The 17,259-nt window shown below is 38.5% G+C and overlaps 1 protein-coding gene across 1 annotated transcript; it reads left to right on the top strand.

Annotated features, from left to right (window-relative positions):
- The first annotated feature begins 2,152 nt into the window (after positions 1–2,152).
- LOC121381993 lies at positions 2,153–17,203 on the top strand. Its single transcript, XM_041511448.1, has 13 exons — positions 2,153–2,348; positions 4,319–4,531; positions 5,600–5,744; positions 6,373–6,423; positions 7,537–7,709; positions 10,795–10,912; positions 11,564–11,650; positions 12,360–12,453; positions 12,937–13,017; positions 13,400–13,494; positions 14,204–14,423; positions 15,364–15,503; positions 16,795–17,203. The coding sequence occupies exons 2-13, from the start codon at positions 4,321–4,323 to the stop codon at positions 17,153–17,155; spliced, it is 1,776 nt and encodes a 591-aa protein (XP_041367382.1). The 5' UTR covers positions 2,153–2,348; positions 4,319–4,320; the 3' UTR covers positions 17,156–17,203.
- Positions 17,204–17,259: the final 56 nt, after the last annotated feature.

Here is a 17,259-nt window from a genome sequence, read left to right as displayed (position 1 = left end):
CAAAGCTAGACTATAAACAAATAGGTTGGACCACCAACCACCATGTGCTACTCTTTTCGATTCTAGCAGCAAGGGGTCTTTTATATGCTGTATCCCACAGACAGGATAGTAAATACCACGGCCTTTGTTGAACCAGATGTGGAGAACTGGCTGAAACGAGAAACAGCCTAATGGGCCCACATAACGGGGATCAACCCTAGAACGACCGCGCATCAGTTTGTTTTGTCTTATAGTCTTAGAAAGGGATCTGTTATTAGTACTTTTTCTTAACGTGCACGGCGAGTCGCTTCTCTCTAGGTAGCATATTTAACATGGCGGGAGACCTTTGACGGTTGTCATTGGAAGATTTATTTTGTTAATAATGACACAAGTACATCAATCGGGATTTAGTAAGAACGGTAGGTTATACATTTTTGGTTTGTGTGTCCATTTGTCTCACTATTTCGGTTGAGAAATGGTTGAAACATGGTGCCACAAGTTTTGAATAAAAGCTACATATAGGGCATGTACGAAGGTTCGGACGTAGAAGAACCACACATTCTACGTCCCTTTTATATGCACCATCTCACAGACAGGCTAGCACATATCACGGCCTTTGGTATGCCAGTCGTGGTGCACTGGCTGGAACGAGAAATAGCCCAATGGACCCACCGACGAGGATCGATCCCACTACGACCTAGCTCGAGTATTCAGACTGTAAGAGAGCTAGACGGACATTTAGACAAAATTATGTCCGTCTAGCTCTCTTACAGTGTGGGTATTCTGGCTAGGCTACCACCCATCCCCAGTAATTAATGTCCGTCTAGCTCTCTTACAGTCTGGGTATTCGGGCTAGGCTACCACCCATCCCCAGTAATTAATGTCCGTCTAGCTCTCTTACAGTGTGGGTATTCGGGCTAGGCTACCACCCATCCCCAGTAATTAATGTCCGTCTAGCTCTCTTACAGTGTGGGTATTCGGGCTAGGCTACCACCCATCCCCAGTAATTAATGGCATTAAATGCGTCGTGTGTTTTATTATTATTTTCATCCGTCCTGAGAAAACAGGCCTGGTAGCTGAGAGGTGGGTCTAAGACAGCATGCTCTAATTTAACATAGAGCACACATCCATCGACTCGCAGTTCTTGCACGTGGGGTGGGGCGGGGCGTATCCTAATGGTAAAGCGCCCGTCTGATGCGCGGTCGGTCTAGGATATTGGGCTATTTCACGTTCCAGCCAGTGAACCATGACTGGTATATCAAAGGCCATGTGTAATGTTCTGTCTCCACAAACTACGATGCAAATTAAAAGTAGCTTTATTTAATTGGGTAACGTAAAGTTGTCCTCTGCCTGGCCATATCGTTCCCAAGATGCTCTCCGGGCACCTGCTGTTGTCCCATTTCCGGTGATAGTATCTAAACGATTATAGTTTCTATATCACTATTGACAGTAATGCAATATACATTACACCATGGTATGTGCTATTTTGTCTGTGGGATGAAAGAAAGAAAGAAGTGTTTTATTTAACGACGCACTCAACACATTTTATTTACGGTTATATGGCGTCAGACATATGGTTAAGGACCACACAGATTTTGAGAGGAAACCCGCTGTCGCCACTACATGGGCTACTCTTCCGATTGGCAGCAAGGGATCTTTTATTTGCGCTTCCCACAGGCAGGATAGCACAAACCATGGCCTTTGTTGAACCAGTTATGGATCACTGGTCGGTGCAAGTGGTTTGCACCTACCCATTGAGCCTTGCGGAGCACTCACTCAGGGTTTGGAGTCGGTATCTGGATTAAAAATCCCATGCCTCGACTGGGATCCGAACCCAGTATCTGCCAGCCTGTAGACCGATGGCCTGCCACGACGCCACCGAGGCCGGTGTCTGTGGGATGGTACGTATAAACGATCCCGTGCTGTTAATGGCAAAATGTAATGGGTTTCCTCTCTAAGACAATATGCTAGAATTTCCAAATGTCTGACATGCAATAGCCGATAAATCAATGTGCTCTAGTGGTGTCGTTAAACAAACTTTAACCCTCTTTTTTTTGCACGTCCATCTTGGGCTCGAGTTCAGATATATCCACTAATCAAGTCACGTGTTCAGCTAGACATCTGGGAACCAATCAAATCATGTGTCGTTCGTTTCACGGAAAGCAGTCCTAGTATATTACATTCCACGTGCACAAGAACGTGCATGAAATGTAAACGCCTTACATGCCACTCTCATGCAGCCCAGCATTGCATCCTAGAAGATCATATAATTGTTTTCGCAGAAAATAGATCGTGTAAACATATTGCAATGTGATATTTAGGATAATATACGATCAAGCAAGAACAAAGATTACAGAATCAAGAAAACAGTAAGTACAAAACGTTATAGCTCAAGAGGGCGGGACGTAGCCCAGTGGTAAAGCGCTCGCTTCATGCGCGCTCGGTCTAGGATCGATCCCCGTCGGTGGTTCCATTGGGCTATTTCTCGTTCCAGCCCTGGTATATTGAAGGTCGTGGTATGTGCTATCCTGTCTGTGGAATGATGCACATATTATGTCTGTCATATAAACCGTAAATAAAATGTGTTGAGTGCGTCGTTAAATAAAACATTTTCCTCCCTCCTTCCTTCCTTCCTTATAGCTCGAGTGTCCTCTTATCTTACCTTATTTAATGAACTGGCGCAGGCGCAAATCTAGAAAAATGTTGTTGGGGGGAATTTTGGGGGAAGGGGGAATTCCGTATCCCCCCTTGAGGGTATTGCATTGGTGTACCAATAATCGATTATGATCGAAAATTGATCGGTTTCTACCGGCCTCGGTGGCGTCGTGGTTAGGCCATCGGTCTACAGGCTGGTAGGTACTGGGTTCGGATCCCAGTCGAGGCATGGGATTTTTTAATCCAGATATCGACTCCAAACCCTGAGTGAGTGCTCCGCAAGGCTCACTGGGTATGTGTAAACCACTTGCACCGACCAGTGATCCATAACTGGTTCGAAAAAGGCCATGGTTTGTGCTATCCTGCCTGTGGGAAGCGCAAATAAAAGATCCCTTGCTGCTAATCGGAAAGAGTAGCCCATGTAGTGGTCCTTAACCCAATGCCTGACGTCATATAACTGAATAAAATGTGTTGAGTGCGTCGTTAAATAAAACATTTCTTTCTTTCTTTGATCGGTTTCTCTATAATCGAAAATATTGACTGTAATTGTTTCTCTGGATTAGATGATCTTTTGGTTGATGTTTGTGTTCATGTGTACATGAAGCAAAAGGATATTAAACTGTTATTAAATGTAAAATTAGCAAGTGAACATGCCAATAGTTTAAAGTTTTTTTTTTTAACAATAGCACTAGATCACATAACATTAATCATCGGCTATTGGATGTCAAACACTTGGCAATTCTCACTCGTAGTCATCAAAGGAAACCACTACATGTGTCTCTCAATTCTAACGGATTGTGTAATCGAAAGTTGATCAATTTGTGCAAAGTGATTATAACCGATGACCAATGGTGAAATTCTAATCGATTCCCAACACTAGAGTAATGAATTAACATAATTATTTCAATTCTGCATCAAACACTACAAACCCTTACCTAACCTCAACCCTAACAAATATTTGTAAATGACGGTTGGGGGAAATATGGAAGTTTTGCCTAATGTTGAAGATTTTCAATTTTGACCACTAATCAATCGCCAAGGACCGTGTAAAAACAAATTCTATATAGGTTACTGGGGACCGTGTAAAAACAAATTCTATATAGGTTACTGGCACCGCTCCAGGTCTGAAATTGTCTCCAACCTGTCTCCATCCCATGTTGAAAGGTGAAATACAATTTAGCTCCCCCAACACACACACGCACACACACACGCACACACACGCGCGCGCGCGCGCGCGCACACGCACACAAACACACACACTTTCCTACAATTGCTAGCATCTTGTGACACCTATGTCAGTTGAAAACATTTTGATTCCAATATAATATTTCATATATAACGGGCTACTACAAAACAGGATGACATAGACAAATTCGGACAAAAACAACAGAGAAATTCGGGGGAAATGAATTGGCGTGAATACTTTTCGCCATGTATTTTCATTATTCTACCCACAGTATTAGGTGTAATCCATGTAAAAAAAAAAAAAAAATGCGTGGCGATTCATTTGGCACTTTTGCTTCATTCGGGTGGAAATCGGCCTGCCCCCCCCCCCCCCCCCCCACCACCGTACAAAAAATCGGAGCCTGTACGCCTCTGCGGGATGATCAGAAACACGTTAATTTCTGGCAGTTGATTATCTTTTCTGGCAGTTGATTATTTTTTCTTTCCTGTTTGTTTACAGAAATGTTCCTACAGTTTGTCGTCTACGTCTCCGTCTTTAATTTAGCGACTGCTCAACTGCGCTGGCAACGTCTTCACAACGGTGGACTGGTCAACACTCCGATCCACCGCCGCGACCACGCCCTGGGGTTTGACCCGGAGAGGAACCAGTTGATTCTGTTTGGAGGCAGACCGGGACCTCTACACGACACGTGGACCTTTAACATCACTAGTGGTATAAAACATCACTAAAAAATCCCCACCACCAACACCACCCCTAAACAAATTAAAATAACAAAACAAAACTACGACTGGTATATAAAACGTCGTGGTATGTGCTATCAGGTCTGTGGGATAGTTTGTTACTAATAGGAAAAAATTTGCGGCTTTCCTCTCTAAAACTAAATGTCAAAATCATTAAACTTTTGACATCCAGTAGCCGATCGTTGTGCTCTCTAGTGGTGTCGTTAAACAAAAACATATTTAAATTTCTGCAGTGATTTTTCTATATCTTAAAGCAGCAATCTGGGGCCAATCCACTGTTCGGTGTATTAAAACAAAACCCATATTGTATCCAGCCACTTGATACGTCAAATAAGTCCGTTGGCAACATAACTTATGTTGAAAGAAAGAAAGAAAGAAAGAAATGTTTTATTTAACGACGCACTCATATGGGCTACTCTTCCGATTAGCAGCAAGGGATCTTTTATTTGCGCTTCCCACAGACAGGATAGCACAAACCATGGCCTTTGTTGAACCAGTTATGGATCACTGGTCGGTGCAAGTGGTTTACACCTACCCACTGAGCCTTGCGGAGCACTCACTCAGGGTTTGGAGTCGGTATCTGGATTAAAAATCCCATGCCTCGACTGGGATCCGAACCCAGTACCTACCAGCCTGTAGACCGATGGCCTGCCACGACGCCACCGAGGCTGGTAACTTATGTTGACGTATCGGGCATTAATGAGTTCAGTCGAAAGAGCGATCACTGGAGATGCTTGCGTCGTAGAATTCAACCCTCATGGCGGACCCACTGGGTTTTTCCCGTCTGATCCGGTTTCTCATGTCTGATATATCAAAGGACGTGGTATGCATTGTCCTGCCTGTGGGTAAGTGCATATAGAAGATCCCTTGTTGCTTATGAAAAAAAAAAATAGCGCAATTAAAACTGTAGTTTGTGTTTTGCAATATATTACGAAATGATTTTATATGAAGGGGATATGAAATTACCACATTAACAAATAAAACTTTTATATACTCAAATTAAAATGAATATTCCTTCTTTTTTTCCCCCCATTTGAAGCAAGCTGGCGCAAGGTGGTTTCCACCGTACACCCACCAGGTAGATTCAGCTCTGTGAGCGGCGTCAGCAACGGCTACTTCTATGTCACGACTGGCGAGGGAGACGGGAAACGGTTTTTATCTGACGTGTGGCGGTTCAATCTTCGGTAGTGGCTTTATTTTTTTCTTCTTTCTTTTTGGGGTGGGGGTGGATGGGGTGGAAGGGATTTGTTTTTTCGATCCCCCCCCCCCCCCCCGTATGTTGTCTTTTTGTGGTGACTTTTTGTTTGTTATTGGGTTTGTTTGGGTGTTTTTTTTTGTTTTTTTTTTTTCTGTTTTTGTTTTTAATGTTTTTTTTGGGAGGTTTTTTGTTGGTTGGTTTGTTTGTTTAATTTTTGTTGTCGGTTGTTAATGTGTTTTTGGGGGGTGGCGGTAGACGTGGGGTGAGTTGATTTAATCAATTACAAATATGTTTATACTTTAACATATTAAAATTATTTTTGATAATTAATTGTTCAGTTGTTTTTTGTTGGGGCCCTTTTGGGGTGTAGGTGGGATGGGGGGGGGGGGGGGCGCGCGTTGTGGTCTTTTTTTTTTTTTACTTTTTGTTGTTATTTCCATTGGGTTGGTAGGATTTTTTTTTTTTTACATTTAAAGGAGTTGTAGGGTTTTTCATGGGTTTATATTTTTTGTGTTTTTTTAGTTTTAGTTATTTTTAATGGAAAAACCCCAGTATGTCAGTGTTTCAAATACTTAATCGTTTATCCATTAAATATATTTACTTTTTGATTGCAGAACTGAGGTTTGGGAAGAACTACCGGGACAAGTGAAACCCGATTATGTCAGGTCAGACTATTTGTGGGTAATTGCTTAGAGAAACAAAATGAACAAAGGAATGTTTAATAAAATGATTTGTCTAAAACAAACTAAAACCCGTTCTGAATAGATAATTTACTTAGAATATTGAGTGTATTTTAATATTCCGATATATAAGAAAAAAGTACTAGTAGTTCATATCATTTTACGTTGCGATTATAACAGCAGTTATGTTTAGTTTATAGGCGTTTGAAATCCCATGATGTTGTCCGGGTTGGTTCGCACTGAACCACCAATTCTGAAGCTAGAGTATGCATGGTATTTGTTGCACCACACACAGAGGGCATGGGGCCATTACCCCTTCAAATGACACTCTTCTTTTTTCTCCCCACCTTTTTATATTTTCCTGTCACCACATAACATGACTTTAGACAGTGTTTGCATTATAAACTCCCAGCTATAGTGATACACACGTGCGCACGCACACAGACAGACACACTCACACAGGCACACACACAGACACACACATGACACACTGACACACATATATATACACACATACATACGACGAGAGAGAGAGGGGGGAGAGAGATACAGATATACAAAAATAGACAGAGATAAAAAGAGAGAAAGCGAGAGGGAATGAGAGGGTGAGGGCAGAGAGAGCTTGAAAGAGAGATTGAGGTAGAGAAAAACACACACATACTTGAAAGGTGAATCAATTCCATAACCATAGTATTAATGTGCAGGCACGGCGGAGCGGAGGGGGGTGGCTGGGGGGTCTAGCCCTTCCAATAATTCTAAATCAAATATATTATTGGTAGTAAATCTTAAGGCAGAGATAAATTTTATTTGTAGAATGTAGGAGATACAGGCTTTCTGCCAGAGGGTAAAACGGGTATGGCGCCATACCCAAATTTTTGCAGATTTTACTCTTTTTTTTAAGTTAACCTTTTGACAAATTTTTTTGTATCATTACTGTAGCCTTATCTTAACCCTTTACGGGAGCGCATACACTCGAACCCCCTAGGAACTGCTTTGAGCTCTAGTCCTCTGCCCCCCCCCCCCCCCCTTCAATGTCTACTTGCTTCTGCCGTGCCTAATTTGTGGTATTAAAGTGTTCATGTATTTATCAATATTTAGAGCACGTGACTGGACGAAATTGTCGAAACAAGTCCTGAAGCCAGATGGGCGGTATGGAGCGGCAGGGGGGATATTTCCAAACACCAACAACATCTTCGTTTCCCTCGGGTTCGCCACAGAAGATTTATTTGACACCTTCACGTACAATGTCCATAAGAAAGGCTGGTACAGAGGTGGGTAGTTCTTAAAATGTGTCGACGCGCAAGGCTAGACGCCTTGCAATGTGTGTGTGTGTGTGGGGGGGGGGGGGGGGGGGTGCAGTAATCCTCCGAAACAAATAAAGGAAATTGGTCTCTTTATTTTAGAAGTGATCATTTTTATGAGATCGTCGTCCTGTGTGTATTTGGGCATTTTTTTAGGGGTTTTTTATCTTTATATTTTTATATTTGGGGCCCTAAACTCATTATCTTACAATAGATACATAACAATAAAGTGCATTCAATGAAATTACTAGTTAATTGAAACAGTCAAATTTGGAGAACAAAATTAATGACAGAATAAATATATAATAAAAGAGAATTTAAACAGATAGAGAGAAAAGAACAAAAGAAAAATCCATATTTCCAAATATAGAAAACACGTTATTGGCTTTTAGGTTGCAAAAAAACCCAATGTGTCTTATATTGGAGTTATTTTTAACTATTAAGGCTAATTTTTAACTATTAAGGCTAAGTTTAATTTTCTAGACATCTTTGCCAAAGTGCCCAGTTTCCATCAAACTCTTTATGTGAACAGTTTATTACATTTTTAATTCCAGTTATATGAAGTATATTCTTCTGAAGTTTTGTTCTATATATATATAATGCTTTACATTGACGATAAGCCAATTCACAAATTTATGATTTGTATGTATGCTGCCGAATAGAACCATACTTTATCAAGTTGAATATATTCGTATTTTTGCTGTAAGCATTTTTCTACAGTTTTCCAAAGTTCACTGACTTTAGGGCAATCATAAAACAAGTGTTGCAATGTTTCTGGTTGCTGATTACAAAAGTTACAGGTATTGGAAGCAATATACTTTATTTTATATAAAAACTAATTTGTTGGTATAATCCTATGTAAAAGTTGGTACTGAAACCATAATAGAGTCGGGTCTTTCAAAATCATAAATGGCAGACTATAATTTTTTGCCCATTTTTGAAGTAGGAAAACCGCATCCTTCACGAGAATATTTCACTTGTGATGTAGGAACCACAGTAGCATTATTCAGTACTTAATATATTTCTCTACTTCCCGATTTGTTTTTTGCAAGAAACTTTATTTTCGAAGGAAATGCTGGATGTTTAGACACTTCGTATGTTTCTTTATTTAAATTTGTTTTGTTTCGTATAAATAATTTGATTGCACATATTAAAGACGCATATTGTAAAAAAAATGTATCGTATATTATATGTTGTATTAAAAGTGTTATAATCTATAAACTGCCCTTCGTTATCTAGTAAATCATATTAAAATATAACGCCTTTTCAATGAAATTCTTATATAATATAGGTTTTCTGTCTATTAGTATATTATTATTATTCCAAATGTTCAAATTTCTTCTTCATTTTGAAATGTTAATTTTTGTTGAAATAAATCAACTATTTAATACATCCATCTAAAACATATTTTAAATTTTCTTTATCCTAAGCTGAATTAAAAAAATCACCATGTATAACTAAGTCTCTGGTTGTTAAACCTGTAATAGACTGAAAAATATTTCCCAGTTTAGAATTTGACCCACCTTTTTCATAATCTTGCACTAGTATTGTTCTTTTTATCTGGTCAGGTTTGTTTTGCCATACAAAATTAAAAAGTAATTTATTTATTTATTTTAATATTCTTTCCGGTGGGTTTGGTAAAGAAATAAGTAAATGCGTTATTTTGGATATTACAAGCGATTTTACCACAATCATTCTACCCAAAACGGTTAATTCTTCATTTCCAGTATTTTATATTCATAATTTTCATCAATCATTTGTTGCATATTTAGAGAAAAGTTTACTCCTGATAGACTAAAAGATTCAGCTCCCCATTCTAGCTTCCATTTTGATGGATGAAAGACTTCTTTTGAGAATTTCTTACTTCCTATCCATATAATTTTCGATTTCGAGTAATTTATTTTCAAACCAGAAACATCTGCATACATGTCTAATACACTTAAAGTGCTGTCCAAGGACTGGGGTGATCCGTCTAAAATAAGTGGTATGATCTGCATACTGAGTTAGAAGGTATTCTTCCCCATCAATATGTATTCCGTTAATATCCTTTGAATTTCTGCTTAATATTGCTAGAATTTCCGCACATATAGGGATCGCCTTGCCTACAACCCTTTTCTAACTTAAAACTTTCTGATAGAAACCCATTTTGTAATATACGCGACACAGAATTTTTATTAAGAGTATTTATCCACTTTTTTTATTGACTATTTAAAGTTAAAAATATCTAGTGTTTGTTCAATAAAATCCCAGGAGAACGAGTTGAAGGCTTTTACAAAATCTCCCAAAACCAACATACCTGGTATTTTTTGTCTTTCTGTATAGTGCATTATGTCAAATATTAATCGTATATTTTCACCAATATACCTGCCTTTAATAAAACCACTTTGATCTTTAGCAATAATTGTATCAAGTACTGTTTTTATTCTGTTGGCTATGCATCCTGAAGCTATTTTGTATATACAGTTCAATAAAGTAATAGGACGCTAATTTGTTAAAAACTGCTTTGGTTTATTTAATTTCGGTAATAATTCCTAATTTTTGAGTGTTGACATTTCATTTATATTATAACTATAATTAAGAGATCTAACAATAAAGTGACCTAGGTCAATCCAAAATAATTTTTAAAATTCAACCGTAAAACCATCTGAACCAGGGCTTTTATCGGGTTTTTTTACATTTTTAAGACATTCTAGTGCTTCACTATATTTGATTTCTCCTCCTAAGCCTTCTGCTACTGTATGTAGTTGTTAATGATAAATATAGACCAGTACAGCGTATTAGTCGCATATGGATCCTACTGGAGGGGACTGTAGGTTTTGTTTCTGTTTTTGCCACGTCTGGTTCAGATTTAATCGACAGATATTAGGACAATGTGTTACATGGCGGACTAGAACTGTAGCTAGGAATTATTATTTTTTTTTGGCATGGGTGGGGGTGAATTCTTGAAACGAACGAGCATGGAAGGCGCAAGACACGAGGAGTTTCTTTTAAGTTTCTAGTATTTTTCCCTGCGGACGGATTAAATCTAATCTGAATTTGTTTTCTTTTGTGACAGAATTTTGTGACAATAAACTGTGCAATCCGTACGACCCTCGTTATCCCCACGCACGATTCCTGCATAGTGGGACTGTGATTGAAAACGACCAGTTGATCATCTTTGGTGGCTGTCTGACGTAAGTTTTCTTTCTTTCTTGCTTTCATTCAGCCATTTATCCATACATGCATTCATTCATTCATCCATGTATTTATTTATATCCATTTATGCATTCATTCATTCATAAATTTATGCATTCATTTATTCATCCATTATTATTATTATTATTATTATTATTATTATTATTGTTCATTCATTAATTTTTAATCGCTTTATACGATTTCTTTTAATAACATGAACATTGTTTTGATTTTCTTTGCTTAGGCAACTGGAAGCATTGCGTTCTGATGATTAGTCTTTCCTGTAATTCCATTTTCTTACATTTTCCAACAAGAAAAAAATATATCTATATTGGCTTTTTTCTACATGTGTATTTAAAATACGTATGTATTTAAAACTACGCGTTCACCGTGTATCTTACATGCCTAACGAGTCTGCTTGTATTTGACACAAGCATTAGACTTTTGTTTTCTAATTCTGAATTAAACTCAGAAACGTTTTCCATAAGTACAAAGTACAATAGTTGGTATCTGAAACTATATTCCATAAAGTATCTTGCAATACTGACAGACAAAACGCTTACATGGGGGAGGGTGTAATAAATCCCTGCATCTTGTCGTATATAGTTTATGGAAACCAGCTGTAGATTATTTTACTTGATTTGTGACAGTGCCGGCCCATGTCCGTCGGGGGACTCGTGGCTGTTTGACAACAAGATCAAGATTTGGATACAGATGGACGACTGTGCAACTCCGAGGTACATATATTTTTTTGTATTTACTATAAAATTGAAGACATTTATATTTCTGTTGCTTGCTATGTCTTTACTCTGGGATCAATAGTCAAAGGAACACACACTTGACAGCAATAGCAGCAGTAGTAGCAGTAATTGTTGCTGCTGCTGCCGCTGGTGATGATGATGATGATGGTGGTGGTGATGATGATGATGTATATTTTGTAGTTCATGACTATTTTTCAGAAAGCCTTTTAAAACTGAAAACATCCCTGTGGTTAATGTAAACAACCCTTATCGCGTATTGAGCACAATTTAAAAAAGAATATATAAAAATTTATTATATAACATTTAGTGGAATATCATAAAATATCAGTGAAAATAGTGTTATCAGTTATTCAGTGACGATAACACATTTTAGAGTGAAAATTTCACTATTTCACTCTAAAATGTGTTATCGTCACTGTAGAAAGTGTTATCTTCACTGTAAGAAAGCCGGAACTATTTTGCTGAAGGCATTTTAAAAATAAAGGTAAATTGCCAAAAGTTATATAATAAATAGAAAATATTTCATGGTTCATCTCGTGAGGTTTGCAATCATATCACATGCGCGACTCGTAAGATATGATTGCAATGTTCACCATATGAGATATAAATCATATTTGACGAAAAACATGAAATATCCTCTATATATATTTATATTTGTGATATAATTATTTGTGTTTTGTACCAGTATTTACAGCAGCATGGCTGCTCTACCCACCGCCCTGGGACATCGACGAGTGGTGCTTTACGGCGGGATTGAGCACCTCGGTCAAGTCATGCATGTGAGTCCACTGTCTGGAGTTCTTTCTGCTAGTTTAACGACACCAGTAGAGCACACCGGGGATGGGACGACGCCCAGTGGTAAAGCGTTCGCCTGATGCGCGGTCGATCTCAAATGGATCCCTGTCGGTGGGCCAGTTGGGCTATTTCTCGTTTCAGCTAGTGCACCGGGACTGGTAGATCAAAGGTCGGGTGTCCAAAACAACGAGCTTGAACCTTAATGTTTTATAAGCATAAAAATAAATTAAAATGAATTGAAAATCTTCTGAATATTTTTATTTACTAGTGTAATTTTATCTTAATTTTTCTTTTTAATGAAAAAAAGACGCCTTTCCGTGCAATATCATACATATTTACCCTGACCATTTCAACTGTTAAGAATTTTTTGACATCTTGTATGTTTGTGTAAATTAAGGAGAACTTAACCACTATTGCTGGCTAATTTTTAAAGGTGTTAACTCAGCAATAATCAAGCTTCGTTTCAGACGACAACCATTCTAGCTGACCAAGTTACAATTCTCAATCCGGATACAGGAGTCTGGACCAGTCGACGAATTTCCGGTCACGTGAGTATCTCAGACCGAGTTTGAGACTACTGCGCAAGATTATAAAATATGACTAAAGAGTAGCTGGTAACCGTATGGAACCATAGTATCTCAGCACCTTTTCAAATCTGTCGAAACAAGTGTTCAGCTAAAGATCGTCTTTTTGTTGTTGTCCTTCTTCTTCTTGTTTACTGTTATTTTTATAAATACTACTCTTTCTAGCATTACTTAGACCATTGATATTACCAATATAAAATTCCTATCGTTGAAACGTTGCCAAGGATTCTTTGCAAACATATAGTGCCCATTAGTTTTGAACAAGGATTTAAAACTGCCAACTGTATTCATAATTTCGCTAAATATATTACGTAACATCAGTCAATGTATAATCCCTACCTTTCAGGGATCGAGTGACAACATACCTGTGCGCAGAGCATCGGCTGCTATGGTGACGGGGAAACATGGAATATACATGTTTGGTGGAGAGGACTTACAAAAGTATATAGATTTATATTATATCTCAAACACGTAAATATGACCGTAAATTAAATGTGTATATTTGTATCCAACTATACAGATATCAGTGGCGTAGTGATTTTCCAAAAGGCATTGTGCTCTTGTTTGGTACCGAAGTATCATCTAGTTGACCAGGAATCTACGCGTTCTTGTCAGACTATATGAACTATTACAACTGACAAAGACGCTATTAGATATGATGACAGATTTCTCATTTTAAAAATTATATTAAGTCAAGTGTCTCAAAATGGAGATATCGACCATTGCGTTTGCGGGTTGCTCTTTGCGTAATCTATTTTCCGTTTGCGCATTAAGTTTATAATGACGGGTTACGTAAAATGGATTACCATAATTTTTACGGGTAACGTATATGCCCTACAACTGGTACCTTGCTGCTTATCGTAGCAGTCTGTTGTAGAAGTGGATTTCCTCTCTCTTTCTCTCTCTCTCTCTCTCTCTCTCTCTCTCTCTCTCTCTCTCTCGGATCGATATCCGTCGGTGGGCCCATTGGGCTATTTCTCGTTCAAGCCAGTGCATCACGACTGGTATACTAATGTGCTCTAGTGGTGTCGATAAACAAAACAAACGTTCTCTATATCTGCTAAATGTTAAAACAACCACACCCAATAGTCAAGTTTAAAATGTCGTTAAACAAACAGTTGTTTCTTTTTCTTCCATTTCCTTTAACCAGGAACGAACAGTTGAATGATGTGTGGATTCTGAGGGGCGACGCGGCGTCGTCAGACAGGTCCCTGGCTCTACCCTGCTCCAAGACGTTCATCAACTACATCGCCATACACGGCATCCTGATGGCGGTCGGCTGGGGATTCTTCCTGCAGTGGGGAGCGTTCATTGCGCGATACCTGCACACTACGTCGCCGGCTTGGTTCTACGTCCATGTCATGATGCAGGTAGGCCATGTTACAGACTTCATGATCCATGAAGACAAACATTGGTGCGAAATAATACCCGGCCAGTAATAGCTTATTACCATTAATTTAATTTTATTTTCGGAAATATTCTTCACGAAGAGGGCATTTTTGATAGATAACGATTAGATGTAGCCAAAGTACTCTGACTGTAAGAAAGCTAGACGGACGGGCATTTGGAAAGTTAGACAATGATAGCGTGAATAACTTTCCAAATGTCCGTCTAGCTCTTACAGTCGTAGTACTCTAACTAGATTAGAGGTAGCAAAATTATTAAAATAGATTGAGTAGCTATATATGAATTTGATTTTCAACTAGGAAAGAGGAGTATTCATTACTATCGGTGTAAACTGCCCCCATTCTCAACTCACTGACACTTCCCACGCCTATGGGGTATTTCGCCTACAAATATAAACGACCATTGTGTTATCAGAAAGGAAACATCCACATAAAATAAAAATTAAAACCCCCGTAAGCTATCGTTCGGCAAATCGTCAAGAATGAATTGGAGTATATGTTAATTAGTTAATGAAATAAATTACATTCGATCCTTTTTTTCGTTCAGTTTCTTTGTCTAAGTATATTTTGGTTACTCATTTTCATGCAGGCCCCTAGGAACCGTGGGGACAGCCCCTCCACACGCACGCACGCACACACACACACACCCACACACACACACACACACACAAACACATTTGAGGACGAACATGTATGGGGTGTTGTTGTTTTGTTTTTTTGGTGTGGGTTTTTTTTTTTTGGGGGGGGGGGTCTACTCTATTTGAATATAGATAAGTCTGGCTTGTCTCTTTGCCCCCCACCCCAATCCCTCTAGAGACTGTGCCACACATTGCCAATACTATCGTCAAATATATAATTCGCCAATTTATTAAAATATATTTTTGTCACACAACTTTATTTTCAGATCTTCGGTCTGTGCTGTGCGTTAGCTGGTTTTATTTTTGCTGTTCTTTCCGTTCAGTTCAACCACTTCGTAACCGTCCACTCAATAGTTGGCTTGGTGACCATGATACTGGGAATATTGCAACCCTTCAACGCTATCATGTAGGCATAAAACTATTCGATTTTCTTATTGACTTTAACTAGTAAGTTATTATTATTATAGCATGTGAACATTATGGAATATTTTCTTGCATATAAATAGTTCTGTATAAACTTTAGTGCTCTTAATATCAATTTAGCTAGTTGTAATTCTTCTGTTAGGTTAGTGGGTAGAGCGTGGTTCGAATCTCTTCTGTGGGGATTGATTTATCTGTTATATTTGGAGCCGATGTAGCCGATATTCATACAATTTTGAAATTGTTATTTGAAGCACGTCCACAACTTTCGCTTTTCAGCACAATTTATGTTCTAACTTCAGTTGTCCACCTTGATTGGTGTATCAAAAGTGGGTGTTAGAATTATCAAATATTTGACATCTAATAGCCGATGATTAAGTTTTAAAAAAAAAATTAAATCACTCGCATCGCTCTCGTCATGTCAGGATACAGCTTAGCTTTATTTCATGTTTTATATTTATTTTATATCTTATGGTTAGTGGCATTTACAGCGACAGAACGTAGTCTATAGTATATTTCTCACGTGTTATTGCGAATTCCCATTTTAAAAAAACGTACTAATGCATTCGGTAATCATTTCGCTGTCACTGAATCAATAAAAATCACCAAACGTCCCATATAGGAATGTTAACAAGACATTTTAGTTTTCAGTCGAGAATTCAACCAACGAAATCGGATGAAACGTCAAACATTATGTACCACTCAGAAACCATTTTCGAACGACACGAAAATCAAGCACAATCATACGGTCCGCGGGACCACCCACCTTTAACATAAGACTACGTTCTGTCTCTGTAAAAGCCACCAAATATAGACTATAAATAGAAAATAGACAAATCATTAAAAAAATATATATATAAAACATGAAATAAAGTTTTAACGGGACATTCCTGAGTTTGCTGCAATTTTTAAGATGTTATCGACTAACGGAGACATTTTAACGATTGTAATTACATATCAATATCTGCATAAAATATTAGTGGCTGTATACTAAACAAGTTTCTGATCGTTCTAATATGTGTACTAGGTTAAATTTCGTAAAATAAGGTTTTTTTTCGTACATACGAAATTATTTGAAGACAAAATCCAGTTTCGGCTTCTTAGAAATATTAAGACGACCAGAACCACATTGGATATACAGACACTGATATTCTAAACAAGAAAATATATTTAATATGTAAGTTTAATCGTAGAAATATTTTGTTAGTCGGAAACATCTTACAATGCAACAAACTCAGGAATGTCCCTTTAAGAGTATTTGATGTGTTGTATTTCAGTCGGCCCCACAAACTGGAAATGGAGCAGAAGACGTACAGACGACGTGTCTGGGAAGCCGTCCATCACTTCGGAGGTCGGAGTGTCCTCATCCTGGCGCTCGTAAACATCTCGCTCGGGGTCTTCATCGCCGTCTCCATCTTCCTCATCTGGACGCTCTGGTTCTCCTACCTGGCCTTCCTGGTCGGCGTCTACTTCCTGGCGGAGATGTTGCGAGGAATCAGGGGAAGGAATCGCCACACCTGGACCGAGGTGTATTCTGACAACAAGACCAAGGACCAGGTGAACGGAGTGAGCGCCGAGAAAGAGCCGCCGGTTGATTATATGTATGACAACACGGCCACCGAAATAGTCCATCTGTGATTTCATTGTGAGGGGAGAGAGAAACGAGTAAATGAAATTAATATTAAATGTGTTGACCTTTGTTTATTGTCTTGCCTGGGTAAAAACTGGCGAAAGGTAAAATA

The sequence above is a fragment of the Gigantopelta aegis genome, chromosome 9, assembly GCF_016097555.1.
Source record: "Gigantopelta aegis isolate Gae_Host chromosome 9, Gae_host_genome, whole genome shotgun sequence".
Taxonomy (NCBI): Eukaryota; Metazoa; Mollusca; class Gastropoda; order Neomphalida; family Peltospiridae; genus Gigantopelta; species Gigantopelta aegis.
The sequence above is the reverse complement of the archived record's forward strand: the minus strand, read 5'-3'. Positions and strand labels throughout refer to the sequence as shown.